Source organism: Rhincodon typus, chromosome 9 (assembly GCF_021869965.1).
Source record: "Rhincodon typus isolate 14 chromosome 9, sRhiTyp1.1, whole genome shotgun sequence".
Classification (NCBI taxonomy): Eukaryota; Metazoa; Chordata; class Chondrichthyes; order Orectolobiformes; family Rhincodontidae; genus Rhincodon; species Rhincodon typus.
In genome coordinates, this window is record NC_063340.1 from 36,194,428 (window position 1) to 36,220,290 (window position 25,863).

General features: G+C 40.6%; 1 protein-coding gene across 1 annotated transcript in view; it reads right to left on the minus strand.

Moving 5' to 3' along the window:
- si:zfos-1056e6.1 (uncharacterized protein LOC107988029 homolog) overlaps positions 1-25,863 on the minus strand; it is a 75,021-nt gene that overhangs the window by 42,655 nt on the left and 6,503 nt on the right. Inside the window, exons 2-4 of the mRNA XM_048600598.1 lie at positions 14,946-15,013; positions 8,930-8,977; positions 3,746-3,810 (exon numbers count right to left, since the gene is read on the minus strand). Coding sequence (XP_048456555.1) covers positions 3,746-3,810; positions 8,930-8,977; positions 14,946-15,013 — 181 coding nt within the window. The remainder of the gene's footprint in view (positions 1-3,745; positions 3,811-8,929; positions 8,978-14,945; positions 15,014-25,863) is intronic.

Below are 25,863 nucleotides of genomic sequence, written 5' to 3' on the forward strand. Positions count from 1 at the left end.
ACGTTAACAGTCCAACTCAGTTCTAAATGTCTCAATTGAACTTGCTTCTACCACATTCTCAAGCATTACAGACACTAAGAACCTGCTGCCTGAAAATCCTTTTCTCACATTGCTCCACTTCTTTTGCTAATTGCTTTAAATCTGTGCACATTTGTTGACAATCCTTTCATGAGTGGGAACAGGTTCATGCTTTTTACATGCCTCAAACTCTTATGACTTTGAAAACCTCTTCTAGATCTCGTTTCAGCCTTTTCATTGAAAGAAAACATTCCTAAGCAGTCCTAACATCTATCTTCATAACTGAAGAACTGTTCTTATAAATCTCTTCTGCCCCTGCCTTCATATTATTCCTAAAGTCTTAAAACAGAACACAATACTCCAGCTGATGTCAAACTAGAGTCTGATATAAGTTCAACATAAACTACTTAGTGCTATATTCTTTGCCTCTCTTAAAAACATTTAGTTTACTATACACCTTATCAAGCACCCCCTCAATCTGTCCTGGTAGCTTTTATGGCTTACATGCATGTACAACTAGGTCCCTCTGCTCTTGCGCCCCTTTAGACAGGGATGCTTTATTTCATATTGCCCTACATGATTTTTATACAAAAATTAATCACATTTCTTTGTATTGAACTTATCTGCCACTCGTCCGTTTATTTCACCAACGTGCATCTTTTTGAAGTTTCATAATTTACTCCTCACAGATGATAATGCTACAAAGTTTCATGTCGTCTGCAAATTTTGAAATCGTGCCCTTACTCCAAGGCCCTGATGATTCATATGCCTGGAAACATAAGGTTCTGAACACTGACCCTGGGAGAACTCCAATACAAAACTTGTCCCAGCACGAAAAACGTCCATTAAACACGACTCTCTGATTCCTGCCACTCAGCCTATTTTGGATCCATGTTACTCTGATTTTCTTTATTCTATGACCCCTAACTTTGCTCAAAAGTCTGTTGTGTGGCACAGGATCAAATGTTTTTTGGAAGTCCATGTATACTACAGAAAAGGGTGGCATGGTAGCTCAGTGCCTCACAGCGTCAGGGACCTGGGATCAGTTCCAGCCTCGGGTGACTTTATGTGTAGAGATTGCATATTCTCCCCATGTCTGTGTGGGTTTTCTCTGGGTGCTCCAGTTTCCTCCCATAGTCCAAAGATGTGCAGGTTAGTTGGATTGGCTATGTTAAATTGTCCATAGTATCTAGGGTGGGAAATACAGGGGTGGGATGTTCTTCTGACAGACGGTGTGGACTCGATTGACCAATTGGCCTGGTTCTACACTGTGGGAATTCAATGGTTCTAACAGTGTTGCTCTCATCAAGTCTCTTTGTGAGCTGTCCAAAAAACACCAGCAAATTAGTCAAACTTCATTTTCCCTTCAGAAATCCAGGCTGGCTTTCTTGAACTAACCTCCATTTGTCCATGTGGTTATTAATTTTATCTCAAATGGTCATTTCCAAAGGATTCTAGACCAGCAGAGTGAAACTTACTGGCCAGTTGGGCTGATCTTTACACCCTTTTTTGAACAAGGGTGCAACGTTTTATCCACTCTCGGCCACTGGCTCTTAAGAAAGACTAAAAAAATTAAAGGCCAGGTGCTGCTGAAACTTCCACGCTCACTTTCTGCAGCATGCATGGATGTATCTCACTTAGTCCTCATGCCTTATCAACCTTAAGTAGAGTCAGCTTGATTATTGTGCTATGGTGTCATTACTTAACAAGTAAGCACCAATATTCATGCCCCACTGTTCCATAAGCTGTCACAAAAATGTATGACTGTACAAAATCCCAATGAGACCACCAAAATGACCAATTTGCCTGAATGACTGCTTTCAGGACAAAAAACAATTCAAACTTAGTCTTCATCAAGAAGAGAAACAAATAACTACTTGTCATAAGACTACTTAATTTTAACAAAAGCAATGAAAAGAAAGAAGTTCTAATTTATGCAACTTAACCTATATCCCTTCAAAACATTACACACACACACATCTGGATAAATTGTTATGATCTCTCTACCTTAACTAGTTTGTACAGTTAATATTTTGATTAGACCCTCAGCATGCAACTCTTATACCTATCATGTTATTCGAGTCATTTGATTTGTCAGCAGTAAATCCTTGCTTTTAATTTTTTGTAATTACCTCTCTGCCTCATTTAATCAGATTATAAATCATCCCTTCATTTGGGATTCAGCTGTTGACACTTTACTCACACTTCTGATCCCACACAGACTGATTATTCAATGCTGCACTCTCACCATTTGTTTGATCGTTTGATCTCTCTGCCCTCAAATTCTGTGTGGTTTTCTTTCACTTCACATGACAAAGGGACTACGCTCCAAAATCTTGTGATTTCAAATAAACCTGTTGGACTATAACCTGGTGTTGCGTGACTTCGGACTTCGTCCACCCCAGTCCAACACCGGCACCTCCACATCACACATGCACACAATTAAAAAGACAGAAGACAAGTAATTTAATACATATACTATGGTTAGAAAAAGAATACAGACAGGTTAAACAAAATTCCAAAGTTCAAGCATCCAGACCACAAGATGAGAAGTTAGTTTTCTCACAGTCCTATTGATTTTGCAATAACAATATGCTATTGTCTCCAGAGTGATAACCAACTTTTAATTCAATAATTGATCAGATGAACTTTCCTTGAATTAACTATTTATTTAAGCTTTCTTGTTTTTTTCTTTCTTTGCCCTACACAGAAACAGAGAGAGATGGATGCTTTATTTCTGCATGCTTTGGCTGTTTCTTTCACACTGCTGCTCTTGGCACTTTCACTTTTTAACATTTTGTAGCTCAACCCAGTCGAATAGCCAATGTCGGGCAGAATTTCTTTCACTCAAAAGATTTTCAATGCTGTTCAGTCTCAAATTCTCCCCTTTACTATTGCCAAAAAGCAACATTATATTACAGACTTCAACAATATGCAACACTTGAAGTTCAACTTGCAAAACCTTCTTAGCTTTTCAGTAATAGCAGTCAACCTCCCATTTCAGATTATAGTTTCAAAAAAAAACAAAAAGTACATGGTCTCGTATAATAGTAGGAGCCAATAGAAAAAAACCAAAAGAACTAATTAGCGTAGAGGTGTAAAGTACAGGTCAGACATCTCTTTCCTTATTTAATGTCTCCTGTCTTCCACTCTAGCTCGAATCTTTTTGTTCACCGTCATCAAAACCCACAATCTCTCTCATATATCCCAATTCTGACAAAAGATCATTAACCCAGTTTCTCTGTCCTCAGATCTTCCTGACATGATGTGAATTTCCAGCACTCTTATTATTTCAAATTTCCAGCATTCACAGTATTTTTCTTTTGTGTAGCTCAGAGGTTCTTAATCATTTTGCTGCTGAGTCTTACAAAAATTCTATAGATCACTTGTAATGGATCATAGGTATATTTTCTGTAAAATAATATTAGTTAATTAAACTACATTTATTGGTATTAATTAACGATGGAAGGTGAAGCAGGTTGCTGCTGCTGAACAACAATTCCGACACAGCGTTGAGATTTGAATTGTGATAGATTTGACTATCAGATCAATGGCAAGTAATGAAGTAAATTTCAGACAAAAAATAATGCATGTTTCATATAAGGAAGACTGAAAGCAATTTTAAATCAAGTAACCAAGAAGGAGAGACAATATTAAGATAAGGACACCCCGAGAGACTGAAAAGTGCAATGAGTTAATTATTGATTGCAATTTATTTCAGACTTACGATTGTCTGTTGTTTACACTCAGTTCACCATTGATCGGAACCAAATAACCCCGACTGTTTCGAAGCTGGAAAACAAAATATTTAATAACATGTTATAAACATTTCAACTCATTACATGCGTAGAAATGTTTATAACACCAGGTGCCATGGTTTGGTGGGGGGGGGAGGAGGTGGTGGTGGGTGAGGGCAAGAAATATTATATCAAAATTTGCTTGCCCTTTGACAGCCATAAATAGAAACTTTTTTTAAAGAATATTTGCTGAGGTGACTATTTGCATTCAAGCTGCCGCTTGCTTCTTTTTTCGAGAACATGATTGTAGATGTGATTAGTAAATTCACTTTTCTAATTTACGCTCTTACACTTAACCAAAGTTAACTGCAGCCCTGAAACAAATGAAAGCAGAAATTGCTGGAGAAACTCAGCAGGTCTGGCACCATCTGTGGAGTGAAAGCAGAAATAACATTTCGAGTCCAATGACCCTTCTTCGAAAACCAAACTGTCTCTACTTCCTAAATTTCTAAGCTGAGATCTTTTGTTTGTTTGTTTCCAATCTCCCACATCCACAGTTCTTTGCTTTATTTAATTGTAATTCTGTTCCACTCGAAGTGTAGTCTATACTATGATTAGGCCATTTTCACTGAAACAGAATGTAGGAAAGAATGCAACGAAAAGGCCAAGTTAGTCCATCAAGTCTATTCCTTCCAGATTATTTCCAACTTGTTCTACAAGGATTCTACTTACAACTCCATTGGATTTCTCCAAAAAAGCCATTTAATCAACGAATGATCGAAAACCAGTCAATGCAATCTACTCCCATTTACTCCAGATGTGCATTGTATTACGTCTGAGTGGGTTGATTAAAATATTTGCAAAGAAGAATGATGTTCATTGGAAAATGTACTAACAAGATGAACAGCAAGTTTAGTAACAGAAAACAGGCAACGATGAAGAGAGAAAAAACCCAGACAGCAGACTGTGCCAGTGCACTTCCTCAGTCTGGGTGTGGTCTTAAATGGAAGAGTGCCGAATAATGTGAAGCCCATACAGGCCAAACAAAAATACAGCATGCTAAAGAACGGAACTTTATATAGTAAAATCAAGTCTGAGCTATTGAGGGAAAATAGTCCAATTACATACAATAACAAGCTTGATTAAGTATTTACACAATGTACAGGAATGGCTTAAACAGGACATTTCTAAAACCTTCAATTCTCAGGTCATTGTTCCATGTGATCTGGCACCATCTGCCATCACTGTTCTGTATTAATGTATTACGTTGCATTTGATAAAGTGGGAATTCAGGTATTGCATTTTTTTTAACATCCAGCATTTGGTGAGTGCTTTGTCTCAAACAGGTAAATGAGGAATTGCTATTCCTGTACTGCTGCTGCTTGGAGAGCCATTGTCATGGCAAGACACACACACAGACACACACACACACACACACACACACACACACACACACACACACACCCTCATTCTGGAAGACTCATCATTAAACTTCACTAGGCAGACCTCCACTTCACCCCAACCATACTGTTTCTACTTTCTAATTTTCAAACCTAAGAACCCTTCTCTTTACTTTGCCTCATCCTCCTTTTCCACCATTCCGATTTCTTCAAAAATGAACTAACCTGGAATATTTAGAGTGACAAAGAGGGTAATAGACAGAACAGACATTAGTGACTAGCTGGTGTCAGAGAAAATGATAAGAAGTCAAAACTGAAAACTCTATAACTCCATTCATGACTTTTCCAAGTAACTTTTCTTGAGAAATCATTATTGTTCTAAGTTTCTTCCTTTCATTTGACCCTTGCTTTTCTTCTATTCTTAGGACACTTATTGTATTGTACCCTTTACTGTGAAGACAGATGTAAAGCATTTTTATATTTGTACTCCCTGCTCTTCCTGTCAAACTCTAATTATTATTACTCATCCTTCACTATTGCCTTGTCCTTTCTCTCTCATAAATAATACCATTTGCCAAGACACTGTCCCAACATGCTTCAGCTGAAGGCCATCCCAAAGGTAAAGCCCTTATTTTTCCCAGTACTGGTGCCATGAGTCAGAACCTGCACCAATTATCCCACAGAAGAATAAAACAGCAAACTGTGTTAATGACACATAATTGTCTGACTCAGAGATAGTAGGAACTGCCAATGCTGGAGTCAGAGATAACACAGTCTGAAGAAGGGTCCCGACCCGAAACGTCAGCTTTCCTGCTCCTCTGATGCTGCCTGGCCTGCTGTATTCTTCCAGCTCCGCACCGTGTTATCTTTATAATTGTCTGACTCATCTTTTAGACCTCAAAACGAATATCTTCAACTTCAGTACGAATGATTACTCCATCTGGGTCATGTATTCATAGAGTCATAGAGATATACAGCATGGAAACAGACCCTTCGGTCCAGCATGTCCATGCCGACCATTTATCCTAATTAATCTAGTCCCATTTCATAACATTTGGCCCATATCCCTCTAAACCCTTCCTATTCACATATCCATCCAGATGCCTTTTAAGTGCTCTAATGGTACCAGCCTCCTCCACTTCTTTTGGCAGCCTATTCCATACACGCACCACCCTCTGCATGAAAGAGTTGCCCCTTAGGCCCCTTTTAAATCATTTCCCTCTTACCTTAAACCCATGTCCTCTAGTTTGGGTCTCCCCTACCCTGGGGAAAAGACATTGACTATTCACCCTTTCCATGCCCCTCATGATTTTATAAACTACTATAAGGTCGCCCCTCATCCTCCTATGCTCCAGGGAAGATAGCCTCTCCCTAAAGCTCAAACCCTCCAACTCCAGCAACATTCTTGTAAATATTTTCTGCACCCTTTTAAATTTAACAACATCTTTCCTTTAGCAGGAAGATCAGAATTGGCTGAAGTATTCCAAAAGTGGCCTAACCAATATCCTGTACAGCCACAGCATGGCATCCCAACTCCTATACTCAATGCTCTGACCAATAAATACCAAACACCTTTTCACTACACTGTCTATTAGTCACTCCACCTTAAAGGAACTATTAACTTGAACCCCAAGGTCTCTCTGTTTGGCAACACTCCCCAGGAACTTACCATGATGTGTATAAGTCCTCCCCTGATTTGCCTTACCAAAATGCAACACCTCACATTTACCTAAATTAAACTCCGTCTGCCACTCCTCAGCCCATCAGCCCATCTGATCAAGGTCCTGTTTTACTCTAAGATGACCTTCTTCACTGTTCACTACACCACTGTTTTTGATGTCATCTGCAAACTTACTAACCATTCTTCCTATATTCACATCCAAATCATTTATATAAATGGCAAAAGGCAGTGGACACAGTACTGATCCATAGGGCACACCACTGGTCACAGATCTCCAGTCCGATAAACAACACTCCACAACCACCCTAATGTGTCCTCCTTTGAGCCAATTTTGAATCCAGTTGGCTAGCTTTCCCTGGAGGCCATCTGTTCTAACCTTGCTAACCAGTCTACCACGTCCAACCTTGGCAAATGCTTTGTTAAAATCCATATAGACAACGTTCACAGCTCTGCCTTCATCAATCTTCTTTGTCACTTCTTCAAAAAACTCAATCAAGATAGTGTGTCAACTCTCTGATTTATGTAGCCAATGCCAGTTTGCATGTGGCTCAGGTAATAGTCCAGAGATAATAATCTTTGAGATCCTGCTTTATAATTTAGCAGAATAGCTCATACACCTGCAGCAGAAACATTTTCGTAGTTTCACTTTGTGACTTGTATCCATGTGGATCAGAACAACTGGATCCTTCTCCTCCCACTCCAAGTTCCTCTCCAGCCCTCAGGAGATGTCCTTAACCCTGGCACCTTAACCTTAGCACCAGACATCCATAACAGCTTTCGAGACCCATGCTCTCAGCTGCAGAGGACCATATCTCTCGTCTATACTGTCCTAGACTACAAATGCATCCCATTTCATTCCTGCCGCTTGAATGGCCTCCTGCACTTTGGTACTGTGATTAGTTTGTCTGTTCTCTTTGCAGTTCCTGCTTTCATCCTACAAGGTCCATTGAATGTCATGGATAAAAGTAAGGGCTGAGGCTTCTTCTGGGCTATTTTCTAGATCCCCACATCTGACTTACACACATGACCATGGACCAAATCCTGTATCTAACTTAAAGGGTATTACTGCCTCTTGGAACAAAGTGTCCAGTTAAGAAAAGAATGTCTTACTAAATCCACATATCCCCCTCCTTGATTCACAGTGTCTAAAGCTCATGAACTCTGAGCCAAAGTTCCTCGAGTGAAGACACTGACTGCAGATGCAGTTGCTGTGAATCACACAGGTGTCCACTGGCCCCAGTATGTTACAGCTGCAATGGATCAGCTGGCCTGCTATCTTTATTTGCTATTACAGATATTCAACTAATTAGGTTTTCCAGTTTCGATTGTTTTAAAATTCATAAACGGGATGTGGATGTTGCAGTCCAGCCCTGCATTTATTGTCCATCCGTAAGAAGACAGTTATGCCCTAAAGAGCAGTTAAGAGTCAACTACAATGCTGTGGATCTGGAGTAACATGTAGGTCAGACCAGATAAGGATGGTAGTATCCTTCCCTAAACAGCATTAGTGAACCAGATGTGTTTTGGCCTGACAATTGCAAATGGTTTCATAGTTATCATTAGACTCTTAATTCCAGATTGTTTTTTATTGACCATGAAACCATTGACGGTATTTATGAAGTAGGACAGTGTTTACAATATAAGTTGCATGAGAGCCAGGTTAGCTGGTTAACGGTTTTATGGGAATAGGGTTGAGAAAGCAGAACATGGAAGCAATAGGAAATTATATGGTTGTCTGCTGATTGCTGAATTGAGTCACACATTCTCCAGAGAAGATATTGTTACTAATGTGTACCACTGCTGCAGTTTCTTGCAGATGTTTTGTACTGCATAAAATAATCCATTTAAACCTGTTATGTAAACCTTGTACAAGGGTCTAGACCCGAAACGTCAGCTTTCCTGCTCCTTGGATGCTGCTTGGCCTGCTGTGTTCATCCAGCTCTACACTTTGTTATCTAAAAATTCTTATTTTTGTCACGTAGATAACTAAAGGGAAGATTGCACATTCAAGCTTAGAATCAGATGTTTCAATGGCCATTCATGCCATAAATGAGATATTTTTCAAAAAAAATGTATTTAAAGATCAGCATTACCTTCAAAACAAGCGTGATATCTGTCAGCCCAAAGGAGTTAAAGAGAACCTGTTATTTAAAACACAAGAAGTTTAGGTTGGTTATTTCAGCATTAAATAAATGAGAAAGTCCATGATAGCACTTTCTAAAATACATCAAGAACTAAGTATGCTTAGGATGTGAGATGTGGAATCGGGTAGCTGTGAAAGTCAATGTCAGGAGCCAAGCCCCAAAGACATGGATGTTGAGCTGTAAGAGGTATAATGATCCCACATGAGTAAAGTTAGTGAATATATCTATGAATACTACATTCTGTGAACTTCACCTGTGACCTTACATATTGCTCAATTCAAACAGCCTCATCATTTCCTATGATCAATCTGGTTCAATCAGGACCCATATCTGAAACTCACATGATTTAGCACCCTCTCACACCCATATCTCACTGCTCCACATTCTGCCAGCTATTGAATCATGACAGCCACATCAGCTGCACAGTTTGCATGACATTCACTGACACATTTCCTACACCTTATGAAGGACAAAGTGACACATAAATAGAAGCAGCAGGAGCTGGGGCTGGAGTTGAGTAGGGCAGGGGACATATCTGCACATTCTGACCCAGCAGAAATGCTGAAACCATCAGAAAGATGGCAATATTAACATACCTAATTAGCAAACCTTCTTCTGGTTTTTACAAGCTGCAGAAGGCGTAAATATGCATCTTTGTGTTTCCACACTCATTGCACCACAACCTTGCCATTTTAGCTTTCTCTTTTCAGAAGCCCAAGAACTGCAACCTCATCTGGCAATTCCAGAACGGCAAGAAGAGAAAGGTGATAAAAACACAGCACCTGATCTCACAATTGCAGCCACCAGCTCATGTACTGATATTGTATGTTAGCTAGAGGAAAGCCATTGATATGGCATCTGCAGATGAGGATAAGGCAGGAGCAACCTGCAGTGATAGTAGGAGGCAAGGATAGCACAGCTGCCAGCTCATCAGATGGAAAGGCTGTAGATGAATGCTGCTGCAAAGAACTAAGATGAGGTTCTTCTTGAGAGAGCCTGCAGAAGGATGGGTATTCAGAATGAAATGCTCGGTTCTTTGGAACACGTGACAGAAATGTTGTGGTCAATGTCAAGGAGCAAGAAAGAATTCAGGACCAACTTATACAGAGCTCTGATGCTAGAGACCATCCTTTACAGCATTTAAGTAGTGGTCAATTCACAGTTGAGTACCCAACCATATTGCAATATCTGCTGCTCAAGGTCTCAGTTTCTACTGCAACACAAACAATTTTCACCAGAAGAAGACGCTATGGTGAAAGCTCACACCGAGGTCATGTACTCTCAAACTTCTACCATGCACGTTCATGATTTCTTAGTTCTGTGACAACTCACAGTGCCAGCTGTGATAATCAAAGGACGGCTGTCAGGCAACAAGGACTATTTGCAAAGTGGGTACACATGCACAGCATGTGTACAATAACAGTCATGCTTGCTCAGGAAGTGTTACAGCAGACCACCAGAAAATCTACTGTCTGTTTGTGAAGTAGAAGTTCCCGATTTCACTCCAAAAGAACCACCTCTAATTTTTTACTTTGCCCTCTCAGCCTACAATTTCTAAACAATAGCAATAGCTTCCTGTTAGCTTATCTGTTCTACTTCATCTACTAAAAACTGACTAAATTACTCCTTACCTTACTAAATTCCAGGGCATACACCCTAATTTGATAATCATGTCTCATAAGTTAATACTTCGAATCCAGCGTAATTCTAGTAAACTTTTGCTCCACTTCCTCCAAGGCTAATACATCCTTCTTGAGGACTGGCACACAGAACTGCTCATAGTACTCTGGGTATGTTCTATCTAGGGACTTACATAGCTACAGTTTGCTTGCCAAAGGGTCAGATCAGATACTAATTATTCTGCAGAGAAGTCAGATGAAGACGTGGATGTACAAGGCTGCAGAAGAAGGCTAAAGGGTAAACATAGCCAATTCCTGATGCACTAAAAGACCAGCCAGAAAGCCTGAACACATAGTCTATCACCAACTAGGTATGGGTTGCTGTGCAAAGTCTGGAGTCCATCTTTTCGAATATGGAAATAGTGGTCACCTTCATCAGAATACCTATAGAATCCAGCATGATGTAGGTTCTGTTGCTCGGCGTCACAGCTCAAAATCTATAGTGAGTGGATAATATTTAGAATGCAAGTCTTTTCTGACTGGTGGACACAGATTCAGTCATACTCTTCAAGACAATTTATAATCAACCTGTTCAGAGATGTTATTATACACCTCTAAAGTAGGTCAAACTTGAACCAAGGAATCCTGTCTAGAGGTAGGGACACTACCATTGCACCACCAGAGCATCTAGTTGTAGTCTTCACGCTATATTCTAATCAACCTTCTCAGATGTTCTTACACACTTCTGGAGTAGGTTGGACCTGAACCCAGGTGTCATGGCTCAAAAGGTAGGGATACTGCCACTGAGTTGCAAGAGCCCTAGTCACATTCTAATCAAACCGTGCAGAAATGTTCTTAGACACTCCTGGAGCAGATGGCATTTGAATCCCGGCCTCCTGGTTCAGAGGTGGGGTCACTACAACTGTACCAAAAGGTAATTGAATAAATACTTGCAGCTGAAGAAACTGCACTGAATTGGAAATTAGCCCAAGGGAGGTCCAGGTTCAAGTCTCACTGCCACAGGTGTGTGTGTCAAAAGGTTGATTAAGAAATAATACATAGTTAGTCCATCTGTCCCTTTCCACTTCATTTCCACAAGAGCTAATATAACCCAATGAGGAGGCCATTTTGTGCACTAGTAACAAAGTTTGGTCATTCTTTGGCTGCTTAGCAATCAGTTTGCTAATCTCCAGTTCAGTTTGAACTTTTGTTTATCCAATTACTCAGCTCTACAAAAGGTACTACTGTGAACTCCGTACAAGCATTTCACAATGTAAATATCTTCATTTTGATGTTAGGAAGAATGGAAAGATGATAACATTGAAGAAGTCAGCTTCCTGAAAGTATCCCTTACTTAGATCTCACATCGGCATTTTTATAGTACGCAGAAATGCAGGAGAGGGAGAAGTACAACAAGACAGCCTGCCGTCTTAGGAAGGAGATCAGAACTGATAGTCTAGAACTTTCAATATCTAGCAACTTACTCATCAAAAGCACAATCCACCTGTGTATTCTTTCCCAACTGAACATACAAGCCGCACAAAGTCTCTCATTTCGAGAATTCTGCCAAATTTTCTCATTAGACCAGTCACCATTGACCCTGCCGTCATTTGACGCCCAAAATTTCAAGGCAGTTACAAAAATAAATTCATAATTCTAAGATTAAGCTACTTTTAGTATACAAGAAGGCAAACAAAATCAATCTTCTCTTTCAACAATTACTTCCTATCACTTTGACTCTTATACTTAGCACAAAAGATAGTCATTCAAGTTCTTGAAACACTTGAGAAGAGCTGGGAGAATGTGCAAACTCCACACTGACAGTCACCTGAGGATGGAATCAAACCCAGGTCCTTGGCGCTGTGAGGCAGCAGTTCTAATCACTGTGCCACCGTGCCACCCAGTTCATGGTACGGATTCCCAGGAAAGAGGAGACAGGTTGCTTGTCTCCATTTGAATTTAGAATAATGAGTCTATGGGTCTATGAAGAATGGATCATATTGAAGCATATAAGATCTTGAGGGGACTTAACAGAGTAGGTGTGGAAATTATGGTTCCCTCCTGTGGCAGAGACTAAAACTATGGAACACCATTGAAAAATAAGGGGTCTCCTATTTAAGACAGAGTTGAGCAGAATTCTTTCCTCAGAGCATCATGCGTTTGTGGAATTCACTTCCTTGGAGAGTAGTGCAGGAACAGTCATTTAATGTTCTTGAGGCAGATTTAGATATGTTTTTGAGAAACAAGGTACTCAAGGAGAGTTGGGGATAGCCAGGAGAGTGGAGTTGAGGCCACAATCAGGTCAGTCATGATCTATCAAATGGTGAAGCAGACTCGAGGCATCAAATAGCCCATACCAGCTCCTAATATGTTTGTTCATCTGTTTCCCAAATTGAGATGAAAACTCACAAAATGCAATGTTGTGGAGGTGCCAGTGTTGGACTGGGGTGGACAAAGTCAGAAGTCACACAATACCAGGTTATACTCCAACAGGTTTATTTGAAATCACAAGCTTTTGGAGCATAACCCCTTCATCAGGTGCAGTAAAAGAGAAGCACACAGAACAAAGAATTTATTCGCAGTGAGATCAAGGGCAGAGAGATCAGAAGATTATACAAATGGTGTGAGTGGAGTGTCAAATAATAAGTCCCTATAGCTGATCAAAAGTATCAGATGGTGTGAGTAAACTGTCAACAGCTGAATAACAAGCGAAGGGATGATCTATAATCCAAGTAAACAAGGCAGAGAGGTAATTATAAAAATTAAAAATAAGGTGGTGCTGGAGACAAATCAAATGACAGGAATAACATGTTAGGTATATGAGTCGCATGCTGAGGGTCTAACCAAAGTAATAGGTAATTCAAAACTGTACAGACTAATTAAGGTAGAGAGATCATAGCAATTTATCAAGGTGATAGTGTCAAAACAGGACAGTAAGGAAGATTTTACAGGTACAGAATAGTGGGTCACATGTAATGCAACATGAACCCAAGATCACGTTTGAGGCCATCTTCATGGGTACAGAACCTGACCATCAGCTTCTGCTCAGTGATTCTGCATCATTATGTATCTCGAAGGCTGCTTTGGAGGACAATTACCCGAAGATCCGAAGCTGAATGTCCTTACCCGCTGAAGTGTTCCCCAACTGGGCGGGAACAGTCCTGTCTGGCGATTGTTGTGCGGTGACCATTCATCCATTGTCATAGCATCAACATGATCTCACCAACTGACCATGCCTCGGGGTATCCTTGCCTGCAGCGTATGAGATAGACAACATTGGCTGAGTCACATGACTAGCTGCTGTGTACATGGTGGGTGGTGTTCTCACATGTGATGGCAGTATCCATGTCGATGATCTGACATGTCTTGCAGAGGTTGCCATGACAGGGTTGTGTGGTGTTGTGGTCGATGTTGTCCAGAAAGTTGGGTAGTTTCCTGTGAACGATGGTCTGTTTAAGGTTTGGCAGTTACTTGAAGGTGCAAAGTGGAGGTATACAATGATCTTGGCAAGATGTTCATTGTCATCAATGACATGTTGAAGGCTGCGAAGAACATGGCGGAGGTCTCTCCACTTCGGGAAAGTACTGGACGACGAAGCATACTCTATTGGTCGGATATTGTGTCTGTCTTCTGAGGAGGTCATTGTGGTTTTTCACTGTGGCACATTGGGACTGGCCAGCAATGAGTTGAGCATTGTATCCCATTCTTATGAGGATGTGCTTCAAAATCTTTAGGTGTCAATTGCATTCCTCCTTATCTGAGCAGATCATGTGTATGCGCAGAGCTTGTCTGTAACAGATGGCTCCCTAAACATATTATATATTATTTTTAATTTTTTGCAATTATCTCTCTGCCTCATTTAATCGGATTATAGGTCATCCCTTCACTTGTTATTCAGCTGTTGACACTTTACTCACACCGTCTAACAATTTTGATCACCTGCAGAGACTTATTATTCAACACTCCACTCACACTATATGTATGATCTTTTGATCTCTCTGCCCTTGATTACTCTGCCCATAAATTTTGTGTTCTGTGTGCTTCTCTTTCACTTCACTTGATGAAGGGGCTACGCTCTGAAAGAATATGATTTCAAATAAACCTGTTGGACTATAACCTGGTGACGTGTGACTTCTGACTTAGATCACAGTGTGCAAAGGGAATCTTTACAAGTATACATTATAATGCACCCATCAGCCGCAATGCATTTGTGATCAAAATATGTATTTTTTAAAAGAGTGACATGGATCACAGGATCATTGGTTAACATGATGAGAAAAATATATGCAATCTGCAAACTTATTTCAAGTGGTAAAATTTACATGTACATAAATATTCCTAGGTACCTGTTTAGCAGCAGCATTGTCTAGTCCTCGCAGAATGCCAACATCTTTGACAATAGTAACTTCATCATCTTTAAAATAAAAAAACAGCTGATTTACAGAAATTTAGTTCATACAATTCAATTGATATAAATCTTTTGAACGCTATCTACATTTTTAAGTATAGTATATCAATGCAATTGTATTCGATACTAATACAAATACAAATTCTAATAAATTTAAAGGTATTAAGTGCCTAACTACTGTTGTCACGCTTACATAGATTCTATTCATTGTCAAAACTAATAGAAAGTACATTGAATGCAAACCTGTAACAAATAACCAAACTGCAGAATACTCTAAATAGATGGTAATTTGACTTCAGAGAAATGCACTCAAATGTTCAAGGTATAAAGTGACTTTCTCTTTATCAAAGGTACTTATCCTTTGATATTTCTAGGATCACAGTGAGTAAACTAATGGTAGACTAATAGCACATCAGCTTTGAAGACCGAGGTAACTCATTTAGAAAATACTGATTTTAATGCTGCCAATTCTATGTACTCTAAATTGGTTGCAAATTCATTTTAGTGCAAAACACTTAAGGATAGAAATTTATCTTGGGCAATGGAACAAAACAAGCAACATTGAATCAGTTGCCTGTCATACGCAGTGAAACTAAATATAAGGAGCTTTGTTAACTGGCAGCCAATCTGATATTGTTCTGTTGTGTCACAGGCCAAAACCATTTCCACCCCTTGGACTCTAACCAAACATAATTATTTTGATTGATGACAAAATAACTGGTTTAAAACTTAAAATGGTAATTACAACAAACTGGCAGTGTTCTGCAGCATTACTCCTCTGAACATGACGGCAACCTTTTGATCCTATATGTGTGGGTAAAGATAAGGTTATCCTCTTTGGTAGCAGAGTCATAGAGTCATACGGCACAGAAACAGGCCCTTTATCCCAATTCGTCCATGCCAACCAGGTTTCCTAAACTGAACTAGTCCCATTTTCCTCATTTGATCCATATCCCTCTAAACATTTCCTATCCATGTACCTGTCCAAATGTCTTTTAAATGTTGTAATTGTACCTGCCTCTACCATTTCCTCTTGCAGCTTGCTCCGTATAAGCATCACCCTGTGTGTGGAAAAGTTGCCACACAGGTCCCTTTTAAATCTTTCCCCTCTTATCTTAAACCTACGCCCTCTAGTTTTGGACTCCCTACCCTGGGGAAAAGACCTTGGCTATTCACCTTATACATGCCCCTCATGATTTTATGAACCTCTATAAGGTCATGCCTCAGCCTGCTATGCTGCAGGGAAAAAGAGTCCCAGCCTATCCAGCCTCGCCTTATAACTCAAACCTTCCAGTCTCAGTAACATCCTTGTAAATATTTTTTGCACGCTTTCCAGTTCAATAACATTCTTTCTATAGCAAGGTGACCAGAATCAGGAAGGCAGATTATTATCTGAATAGCTATAAATTGAGAGAGCGGAATGCACAAGGATAGCTGGGTGTCCTCATAAACCAGTCAGTGAAGGTGCAGGTGCAGCAAGCAGTAAAGAAGACAAAGAGTATGTTGACCTTCATAGCACGTGGATTCCTGTACAGAAGCAGGATGTCTTGCTATGATTATACAGGACTTTGGTGAGACACACATGGAATATTGCTTGCAGTTTTGGTCTCCTTATCTGAGGAAAGATGTTTTTGTTATACAGGGAGTGAAGCAAAGACTTACCAGATTGATTCCTGGGATGGCAGGACTAACGTTTGAGAGAGGGTTGGGGTCACAGTCTGAAGATATGGGTAAACAATTTAGGACACAGATGATGAGAAATTTCTTCACCCAGAAACTTGTGAACCTATGGAAAGTCATGAAGGCCAAAACATTGTATGATTTCAAGAAGGAGTTAGATATAGCACTTAGGTAGAGCTACAGGGCTCAAAGCATATGGGGTAGAAGAACAGACTGGCTATTGAGTTGGATGATCAGCCATGATCATAATGAATGGTGAAACAGGCTCAAAGAGCTGAATGGCCCTTTTCATAATATATTATAATTTTCATTATTATATATATTTCATAATATATATAACATGGAAACCTAAAGATTGTTGTTGGTGTTTCGATACTTCTCTAGAGGATGTACTGTTTAGGTATCACCTAACTGCAATCAATAAGAAATCTGTGAATTGACAAAGCATTTCCCTTTGATTCCCACACCCACCCCCCCAATCTTATGGTAAAGACCCTTGGCAGTATACTAGCTTCATAATTACTATTAAATTTGACTCTGCTTTCTCCATATCAATTACATCCAGAAGTGTCCAGTAGACTGTAAAATTGTAAAAACAGAAAATGAGGTTTTGTTCCTCCAGCTTGCTTTCGGTTTTGCTGGAAACAGCAAAATCTAGAACAGAAATGCTGACATGAGGACAAGATTGAAATGGAAATGGACCAGAAGGTCAGGTCACACTTGCAGACTGAGTGGGGGTGTTCCATGAAGCTGTCACCCAATCTGCTGTTAGTATTCCAAATGTCAAGGAGATCAAATTGTGAGCAGCAAATACAGCAGAAAAAAACTGAAAGAAGTACATGTAAATCATTGCTTCACCTGGAAGGAATGTGTGGAGCATTGGACAATGAGGAGGGATTGTGTGGAGCATTGGACAATGAGGAGGGAGGAGGTAAAATGACAAATGTTACACTTTCTGCAATAGCATGGGAAGTGTTGAAGGTGATGGAGAAATGGAGAAGAGTGCTACAAAAGAAAGATCCCTTCAGAATGTTGACAAGGAGGTGAGGGAAGATGTATTTGGTGTTTGCAACACACTGGAGGACGTGAAAATGCCTGAAGATGATCTTTCAAATACAAAGACTTTAGAGTAGAAAGTGAGGGCAAAGGAAACCATGTTGTGGTTCTGGGAAGGGATGAGGGAAATGGGTCACACATGGATCCAGCCCAGTGTGGGGAAGGCCTCCAGATGCTGCCTGGCTTGCTAAGTTCTTCCAGCCTCCTGTTCCTCTATCAAGGAAGAGTAAGAAATGGACAGGTGAAGGTGAGAGAAGGCTCGAAGTTGAAAAGAAAATTGATTAATTGTTCCGGTTACAAACATGACCAGTAATACTAGGAAAGTGAGACAATTCAAAGGAAAAATTCTTTTGTGAGAAAACAAAGTCAGCCAGGAAGAGGAGGGTGGTCGTGGTGTTTGGTAATTGATCAAGCTTCTGGTGCAAGGGTCAAGGATGTCTCCAAGGGGGTACAGGACATTCTGACAGATTAGGTGAATGGGCAAAGTTGTGGCAGATGGATTTTAATATAAGCAATTGTGAGGATTTTCATTTCAGGCTGAAAAAGGATAGATGATGGTATTTTTCGGAAGGCACAAAGTTAAATACAGCAATTGTCCAATGTGATTTGGGGTTTCAGGTGCATGGTTTAATCAGGGTTTAAAATGCATCACAACTTAAGAAAGATGCTTCAGTCATACAGTCATAGAGATATACAGCACGGAAACAGACCCTTCAGTCCAACTTGTCCATGCCGACCAGATATCCTATATAAATCTATTCCCATTTGCCAACATTTGGCCCATATCCCTCTAAACCCTTCCTATTCATATACTCAACCTTTTAAATTTTGTAATCATACCAACCTCTACCAGTCCCTCTGGCAGCTCATTCCAAACATGCACCATCCTCTGTGTGAAAAAGTTGCCCCTTATGTCCCTTTTATATCTTGCTCCTCTCACCTTAAACCTATGCCCTCTAGTTTGGGATTCAAGGTGTAGAGAGATTGGACATCTCATGATGAAGAGGAGGCAGTGAAGACCAGGAAACTGGAAGTTGTTGAAATGTCACTAGATGTCTGAAGAATCATGAATGTAGTTGGCAAGAGACTAGACAAGGGAAGAAAAAAATGGATTCAAGATTGGAAGAAATAAATTAAGAAGATAAGAGAGGAAAAACACCTAATCCTCTCTGGAGATTTTCCTTCATAGTCTCCCAAATTATTGCAGTCTACCCCTACTCAGCCCATTTCTACCTTCTACTCAAAATCCATAAACAGGACAGCCCTGGCAGACCTCATTGTTTCAGCTATTCTAGCCACAATGAAATTACTTCTGTGTCCAGGGCCAGGAACAAATCATGGGCCTCAATGCTGCTCCAAACCCATAGCCTACTCCAAGCCGCTGACCTGAGCAAAGTAGCCTAACTCCAAACCAAGTATCACAGCCCCTGTCCCAACCATGGCCCATGCACAGCAGCCTGCTCCTTATCAAAAAACAGTGGCCCAGCCCCTGATTCAAGAACAGAAACCCCACTCTCCCAATCCAACACAGTGGCCCCACCCTCAACCTGAGCACACTGGGTCCCCACCAACCCTCAGCCTTAGTTTTTGGGCCCTGACGTTGATGCCTGTCCGAGGCCCTCTCTATATTGTGCTACTGCCAATCTCCCAGACAAACAGCTTTATTAAGGAAGTACGTTTAAGGATAATGCTAAAGGAGGCAACACAGGGAAAAAGGGTGATGGAAAGACATTTACAGCTTAGGATTGACCCTTAATACTGTACAGTTAGAGTAATGTGTGCTGTTTCTGCCTTTAGTTTATAGGGAGACAATCGATCTTTCAAGATGATAAAAAAAAATTCATTATGCTGCTGCCTTGGTGTTGAAATATTAATATGAAACAAGACTGAAAAAATAGGATTTTATTTCAGTTGACCAATGAAGATTGTACGAAGATATTAATAGAGAGGATTACATTTTGAAAGAGAGATAACAAGGTGTAGAGCTGGATGAACAGAGATAGTAGGAGGGATTGGTTTATAGTACGAAGGGTGTAAAAAAAAACTTAAATGTATCTTAAAAAATTAAAAAATGTAATGAGAAAATGAAATGCCACGAGACCGCATGGTGTCTCAATGGTCAGCACTGCTGCCTCACAGCGCCAGGGACCCAGGTGCGATTTCAGCCTCGGGTGACAGTCTGTGTGGAGTTTGCACGTTCTCCCCGTGACTGTGTGGGTTTCCTCTAGTTGCTCTAGTTTCCTCCCACAATCCAAAGATGTGCAGGTTAGGTGGATTGGCCATGCTAAATTGCCCATAATGTCCAGGGATGTGCTAGCTAGATGAGGGTTACAGGGATAGCGTGCGAGGGTGGATCTGAGTGGGATGCTCTTTGGAGGGTTGGTGTGGACTCGATGGGCTTAATGGCCTGCTTTCACACTGTAGGGTTACTATGATTCTGGAAGGGAGGCAGGAGAAATTCCTTTACAGTGACCTGTGAGGCTTTGGAATTCATGGCACAGTAGTTATGTCAACATTCAACACTCAACATTAGATTGGCTAGCTGGAGGAAGGAAACGTGGGCCAAGAGAAATTGCAACTACTGTTAGCTTGCGTGCAGGATAAACATTCATTTCCATGTTGTAAATTATATCAATCTAAGTTTTATCATAATTCCTGAAGGTTACAAAAGATGAAACACGGCCTATAATCACTGTATAATCAATACAGTGCAACTTATTTACATTGTCCATATGCAGATATACATTTCCATTAAAAATAAACTTTAAAATTTATTTAAACAATTTTGACCAAGTGAACAGAAGGTACCAGAAGCTAAAGAAGAGCATTACTGCAGTTTAGTCAAATAAACCATCATTGTTGTGCTGAGAAAATTGATAGTTTCAAGTAATGTGTTCAATTATTGTCACATCCAAAAAGTGATTTTTAAAAAAAAAAATCATTGATGAGTTGTGAGTTGCCTTCTTGAAACACTGCTTTAGGCCACCCCAAGGCTGTCGATTAGCTCAGTTGGCTAGATGGCTGGTTTGCAATGTAGAGTGATGCAAACAGTATGGGTTCAATTCCTGCACTGGCTGAGGTTATCATGAAGGAGTCTCGCTCTCAACCTTGCCCTCATCTGGTGTGACTCAAATTGGTTGAAGGCTAGCATCCATGAAATTGGAGAACACAGCAAGAGGCTGACTTGGATCATCAGCTTGGTATTTGTGGCTGGAGACATTTGTAAATATTTCACCCTTGGTTTCTGCACTGATGCACTGTGCTTCCCCCATTGTTGAAAATGGAGATATCTGTGGAGCCTCCTTGTCTTCCAATGACTGTTTCATTAAATACTAACATTCACAACTGGATGTTGTAATGCTACGAAGCTTACATCTGATCCATTGGTTATTCAATTGCTTAGCTCTATCTATCAGTTGCTGCTTATGCTTGTTGAAAATGCAAGTAGTTCAGTGGTGTGGCTTGACCAGGCTGGAATATCATTTTTTGGTATGCCTGGTGCTGCTCATGGCATGACATCCTGCATTCTTCATTGAACGAGGATTGACTCCTGGTTTGATAGTTGACTGGGGAATTTACCAAGCCATTAGTTTACAGATTGTGCTTGAATACAATTATGATGCTGTTCATGCCCAGCAGCACCTCATTGATGAACAGTCTTGAGTTGATGAATATGGTTGAAATCTATTCCATTCATATCCTCAATGCAAAAGCAGGACTTCGTCTCTACAAGCACTGTGGGGTGGTCACTCCTACCGATACAGTCCATGGTGAATGGATCTGTTACAGGTACATTGTTAAGGGCGAAATCAAGTACATTTTTCTCTTTTGTTGGTCCCTAAACCAGCTGCTGCAGGCAGCCATGTTCTTGTCCTTTAGGACTTGGTCAATTCAATCAGTAGGGTGTTACCAAACCACTGTTGGCAATAATGATTGAAATTAATTCCTCCCCACTCCTGCCCCTCTGAGTACATTCTGTGCCTTTGCCAGCCTCAATGCTTCCTCCAGGTGGCAAAGAACTCATACATCAGCAAGAAATGTGGGGTCATTGATTGTAATAAGCAGGAGATTTCCTTGTTAATGTTTGACTTGATGCAACTTTGTAGTGTCTGGAGACAACCGCACAAGCTGCAGTAGCATTAGGACAATCCTTTCATGGCCTTACCATTTTACAGTGACCTCTGGTGAGTCTGTTTTGCCGGTAGAGCAGAACATATCCAGGGATGGTAATGATGATGTCTGAGATATTGTCGTTAATGTACGATTCCATGAGTGTGACTATATTAGGTTGTTTCTTGAGTAATATGTGTGTCAGCTCTTGCAATTTTGGCACAGATTTTAATAAGAACGATTTTACAGGGTTGACAAAACTGTATGTGTTGTTAACTGCAGACGCTGTAAATCAGGAATAAAAACAAAGCTGCTGGAAGTTCTGAGGAAGGTTCACCGGAGCCGAAACATTAACTCTGTTTTTTTCTTCACAGATGCTGCCAGACCTGCTGACCTTTTCCAGCAACTTTGTTTTTCTTCCTGTATGTTCCATTGTTGTCTCCAGCAATGTTGGTTGGTTCGTGCCCATGGTCTGTCCGGTATCATTACTTCTTTTAAACTTGGGAGCAGTTTGATACAACTTATCAGCTTGCCAGGCCATCTCTTGAAGTCATTTAAGAATCAAGAACATTGCTGTGGTTCTGGAGTCACCTATAGGCCAGACCAGGTAAGGGCAGCAAATTTTCATCAGTGAATCCAATGAGCTTTTATGACAATGGTTTGTTGACACCAAATGTATTAATTTGCATAAGGAGCATGGTTAATGTGGGACTGCAGCAGACTTAGACAAAGGCCAAGTGAGTATATTGACTGCATTGTTTGAACTTTGGTTCAAAGTGGGAATTCAATAAGGGGAATATAGCTGCTTTAACTACCGGAAGTAAACTTTCCAGAGCAAGAGGTGAGAGGGAGAAGATAAAAAAAATTGAGAGGCCGACCTGCAGTGAGGCCAGTGGTGGGGTAATGTCATGATTTGCAGCGTGACTCGAGTGCAGAGATAAAAGCTGATTGGTGAGTCTGATTAGTGAATATTTCTTGTTTTCAAAATAAAAGTCAGATCTTAATTTATTTACATCTCCAGTGTCTTCTTCTCTCTTTTCTCAAAAATAACTGGAAGTGTGAAGAGCAGGGAATCTTAAATTCAATCAATAGTCATAATGGCAGAGGTAGCCATGAGGAAGAATTCATAGATTTGGGATGGTTTCCTAGATCCAGCCAGGGAGCAGATTACTTTGGATCTGGTGATTTGAGGTAGATTTAATAAATTGTGTCAGAGTAAAAGATCCCCTATGAAACAATGATCATAATGATATTACAGCTAAGTAAAGGCCACAGCAGAGGTATGAGGGAGAAGTTGGGCAGAATTGACTAGAAGAGGAGCCTAGCAGGAAAGATAGTGGAACAGCAACGGCAGGAGTTTCTGGGAGTAATTCTGGAGACACAGCAAAAATTCATCCCTAGGAAAAAGAGGCATGGTACAGGGAGGATGAAGCAAACATGGCTGACTAAGGAAGTCAGGGATAGCATAAAAGCAAAGCAGAAAGCATTTAATGTGGTGAAGAGCAGTGGGAAACCAGAGGATTGGGAAGCTTACAAAGACCGACAGAGGGCAATAAAAAAAGAAATAAGGAGGGAGAAGATTAAATATGAGGGTAAGCTAGCCAGTAATATAAACGAAGACTGTAAGAGTTTCTTTAAATATATAAATGGCAAAAGAGAGGCAGACGTGGACTGGAAAATGATGCTGGAGAGATAGTAGTGGGGAACAAGGAAATGGCTGGGGAAATGAATAATTACTTCACGTCAGTCTTCACGGTGGAAGACACGAATAATATCCCAAAAATTCAAGAGAGTCAGGGGGCAGAGCTGGGTATGGTGGCCATCACCAAGGAAAAGGTGCCAGTAAAACTGATTGGCCTGAAGGTGGATGAATCACTTGGACCAGATGGACTACACCCCAGAGTTCTAAAGGAGATAGCTGGAGAGATAGTGGAAACGTTAGTGGTGATCTTTCAGGAATCACTAGAGTCAGGGAGGGAACCAGAGGACCGGAATATCACTGATGTGACACCCCTGTTTAAAAAGGGAGTAAGCAAAAGATGGAAAATTACAAGCCGATTAGCCTAACCTCAATCGTGGATAAGATTTTGGAGCCCATTGTGAAGGATGAGATTTCTGAATATTTGGAAATGTATGGTAAAATAGGGCAAATTCAACATGGTTTCATCAAGTGGAGGTCATGCCTGACAAATCTGCTAGAATTTTTTGAGGAAGTAACCGGCAGGTTAGGCCAAGGAGAGCCAATGGATGTTATCTACCTGGACTTCAAGAAGACCTTTGACAAGGTGCCGCACAGGAGGCTGCTGAGTAAGATAAGTGCCCATGGTGTTAGAGGCAAGGTGCCAGCATGGATAGAAGATTGGCTGACTGGCAGAAAGCAGAGAGTGGGGAAAATGGGTCTTTCTCAGGATGGCAGCTGATGATAAGTGGTGTTCCAAAAGGGTCAGTGTTAGGACCACAACTTTTCATTTTATATATAAATGATCTAGATGAAGGAACTGTGGGCATCCTGGCTAAGTTTGCAGATGATACAAATATAGGTGGAGGGACAGGTACTATTGAGGAGGTGGGGAGGCTGCAGAAGGATTTGGACAGGTTAGGAGAGTGGGCAAAGGAGTGGCAGATGGAGTACAACATGGGAAAGTGTGAGGTCATGTACTTTGGTAAGAAGAATAAAAGCATGGACTATTTTCTAAATGGGGAGAAAATCCAGAAGTCTGAAGTGCAAAGAGACTAGGGAGTTCTAGTCCAGGATTCTCTCAAGGTAAACTTGCAGGTTGAGTCAGTCATCAGGAAGGCAAATGCAATGTTGCCATTTATTTTGAGAGGACTTGAATATAAAAGCAGGGATGTACTACTGGGGCTTTATAAGGCCCTGGTCAGGCCACATTTGGAGTACTGTATGCAGTTTTGAGCCCCATATCTCAGGAAGGATGTACTGGCCCTGGAGCGGGTTCAGAGGAGGTTCATGAGAATGGTCCCAGGAATGAAAAGCTTAACATATGAGGAACGTTTGAGGACTCTAGGACTATACTCATTGGAGTTTAGAAGAATGAGCGGGGATCTAATTGAAATTTACAGAATACTGAATAGCCTGCACAGAGTGGATGTTGGGAAGATACTTCCATTGGTAGGAGAGATGAGGACCAGAGGGCACAGCCTTAAAGTAAAGGGAAGACCTTTTAGAACGGAGATAAGGAGAAACTTCTTCAGCCAGAGAGTGGTGAATTTATGGAATTCACTGCCACAGAAGGCTGTAGAGGCCAGGTCATTGAGTACATTTAAGACTGGGATAGATCAGGTCTTGATTATCAAGGGGATCAAGGGTTACGGGGAGAAAGTGGGAGAATGGGGTTGAGGAACTTATCGGCCATGGTTGAATGGCGGAGCAGACTCGATGGGCCAAATGACCTAATTTCTGCTCCTATGTCTTATGGTCTTATGGTTATAGTAGAATTTAGCATTGGGTTGGAAACAACTGTGCTAACTTTCATAAAGGTAAATACAAAGGAAGGAAGGTAGAGTGCTGGAATTCATGGAAAAAGGGATTCAGCAGCAAAGACAGTTATTAAACATTAAAGAAAATTGTTCTTGGCTCACAGCAAAGACATATCTCAGTGAGGAAACTGGATTCTCAGAAGAGGGTAAGAGGAGGATAGTGAGTGAAGTTCAGGATAGCATCAAATTGAAAGAAAAAAACAGAATGCCGCAAGGATTAGTAGTAAACCACAGGATTATGGAAATTTTAAACACCAAGAAAAGAGAACCATTCTTTGAGAGAGAAGATAAACATTGAGGGTAAACTCAAAAGCAATATCAAAACAGACATCAAGAGCTTCTTTAAATATATAAAAATGAAGGAGAAGCCAAGATGTAACAGGCCCATAGAGAATGAGGCTGGAAAATTACAATAATGGAGAACCAGGAAATGGCAGGGGAGTTAAATAAATAATTTGCATCAGTCTAAGCAATAGGAAACACTAATAGCATTCCAAAATTACTAAATAATT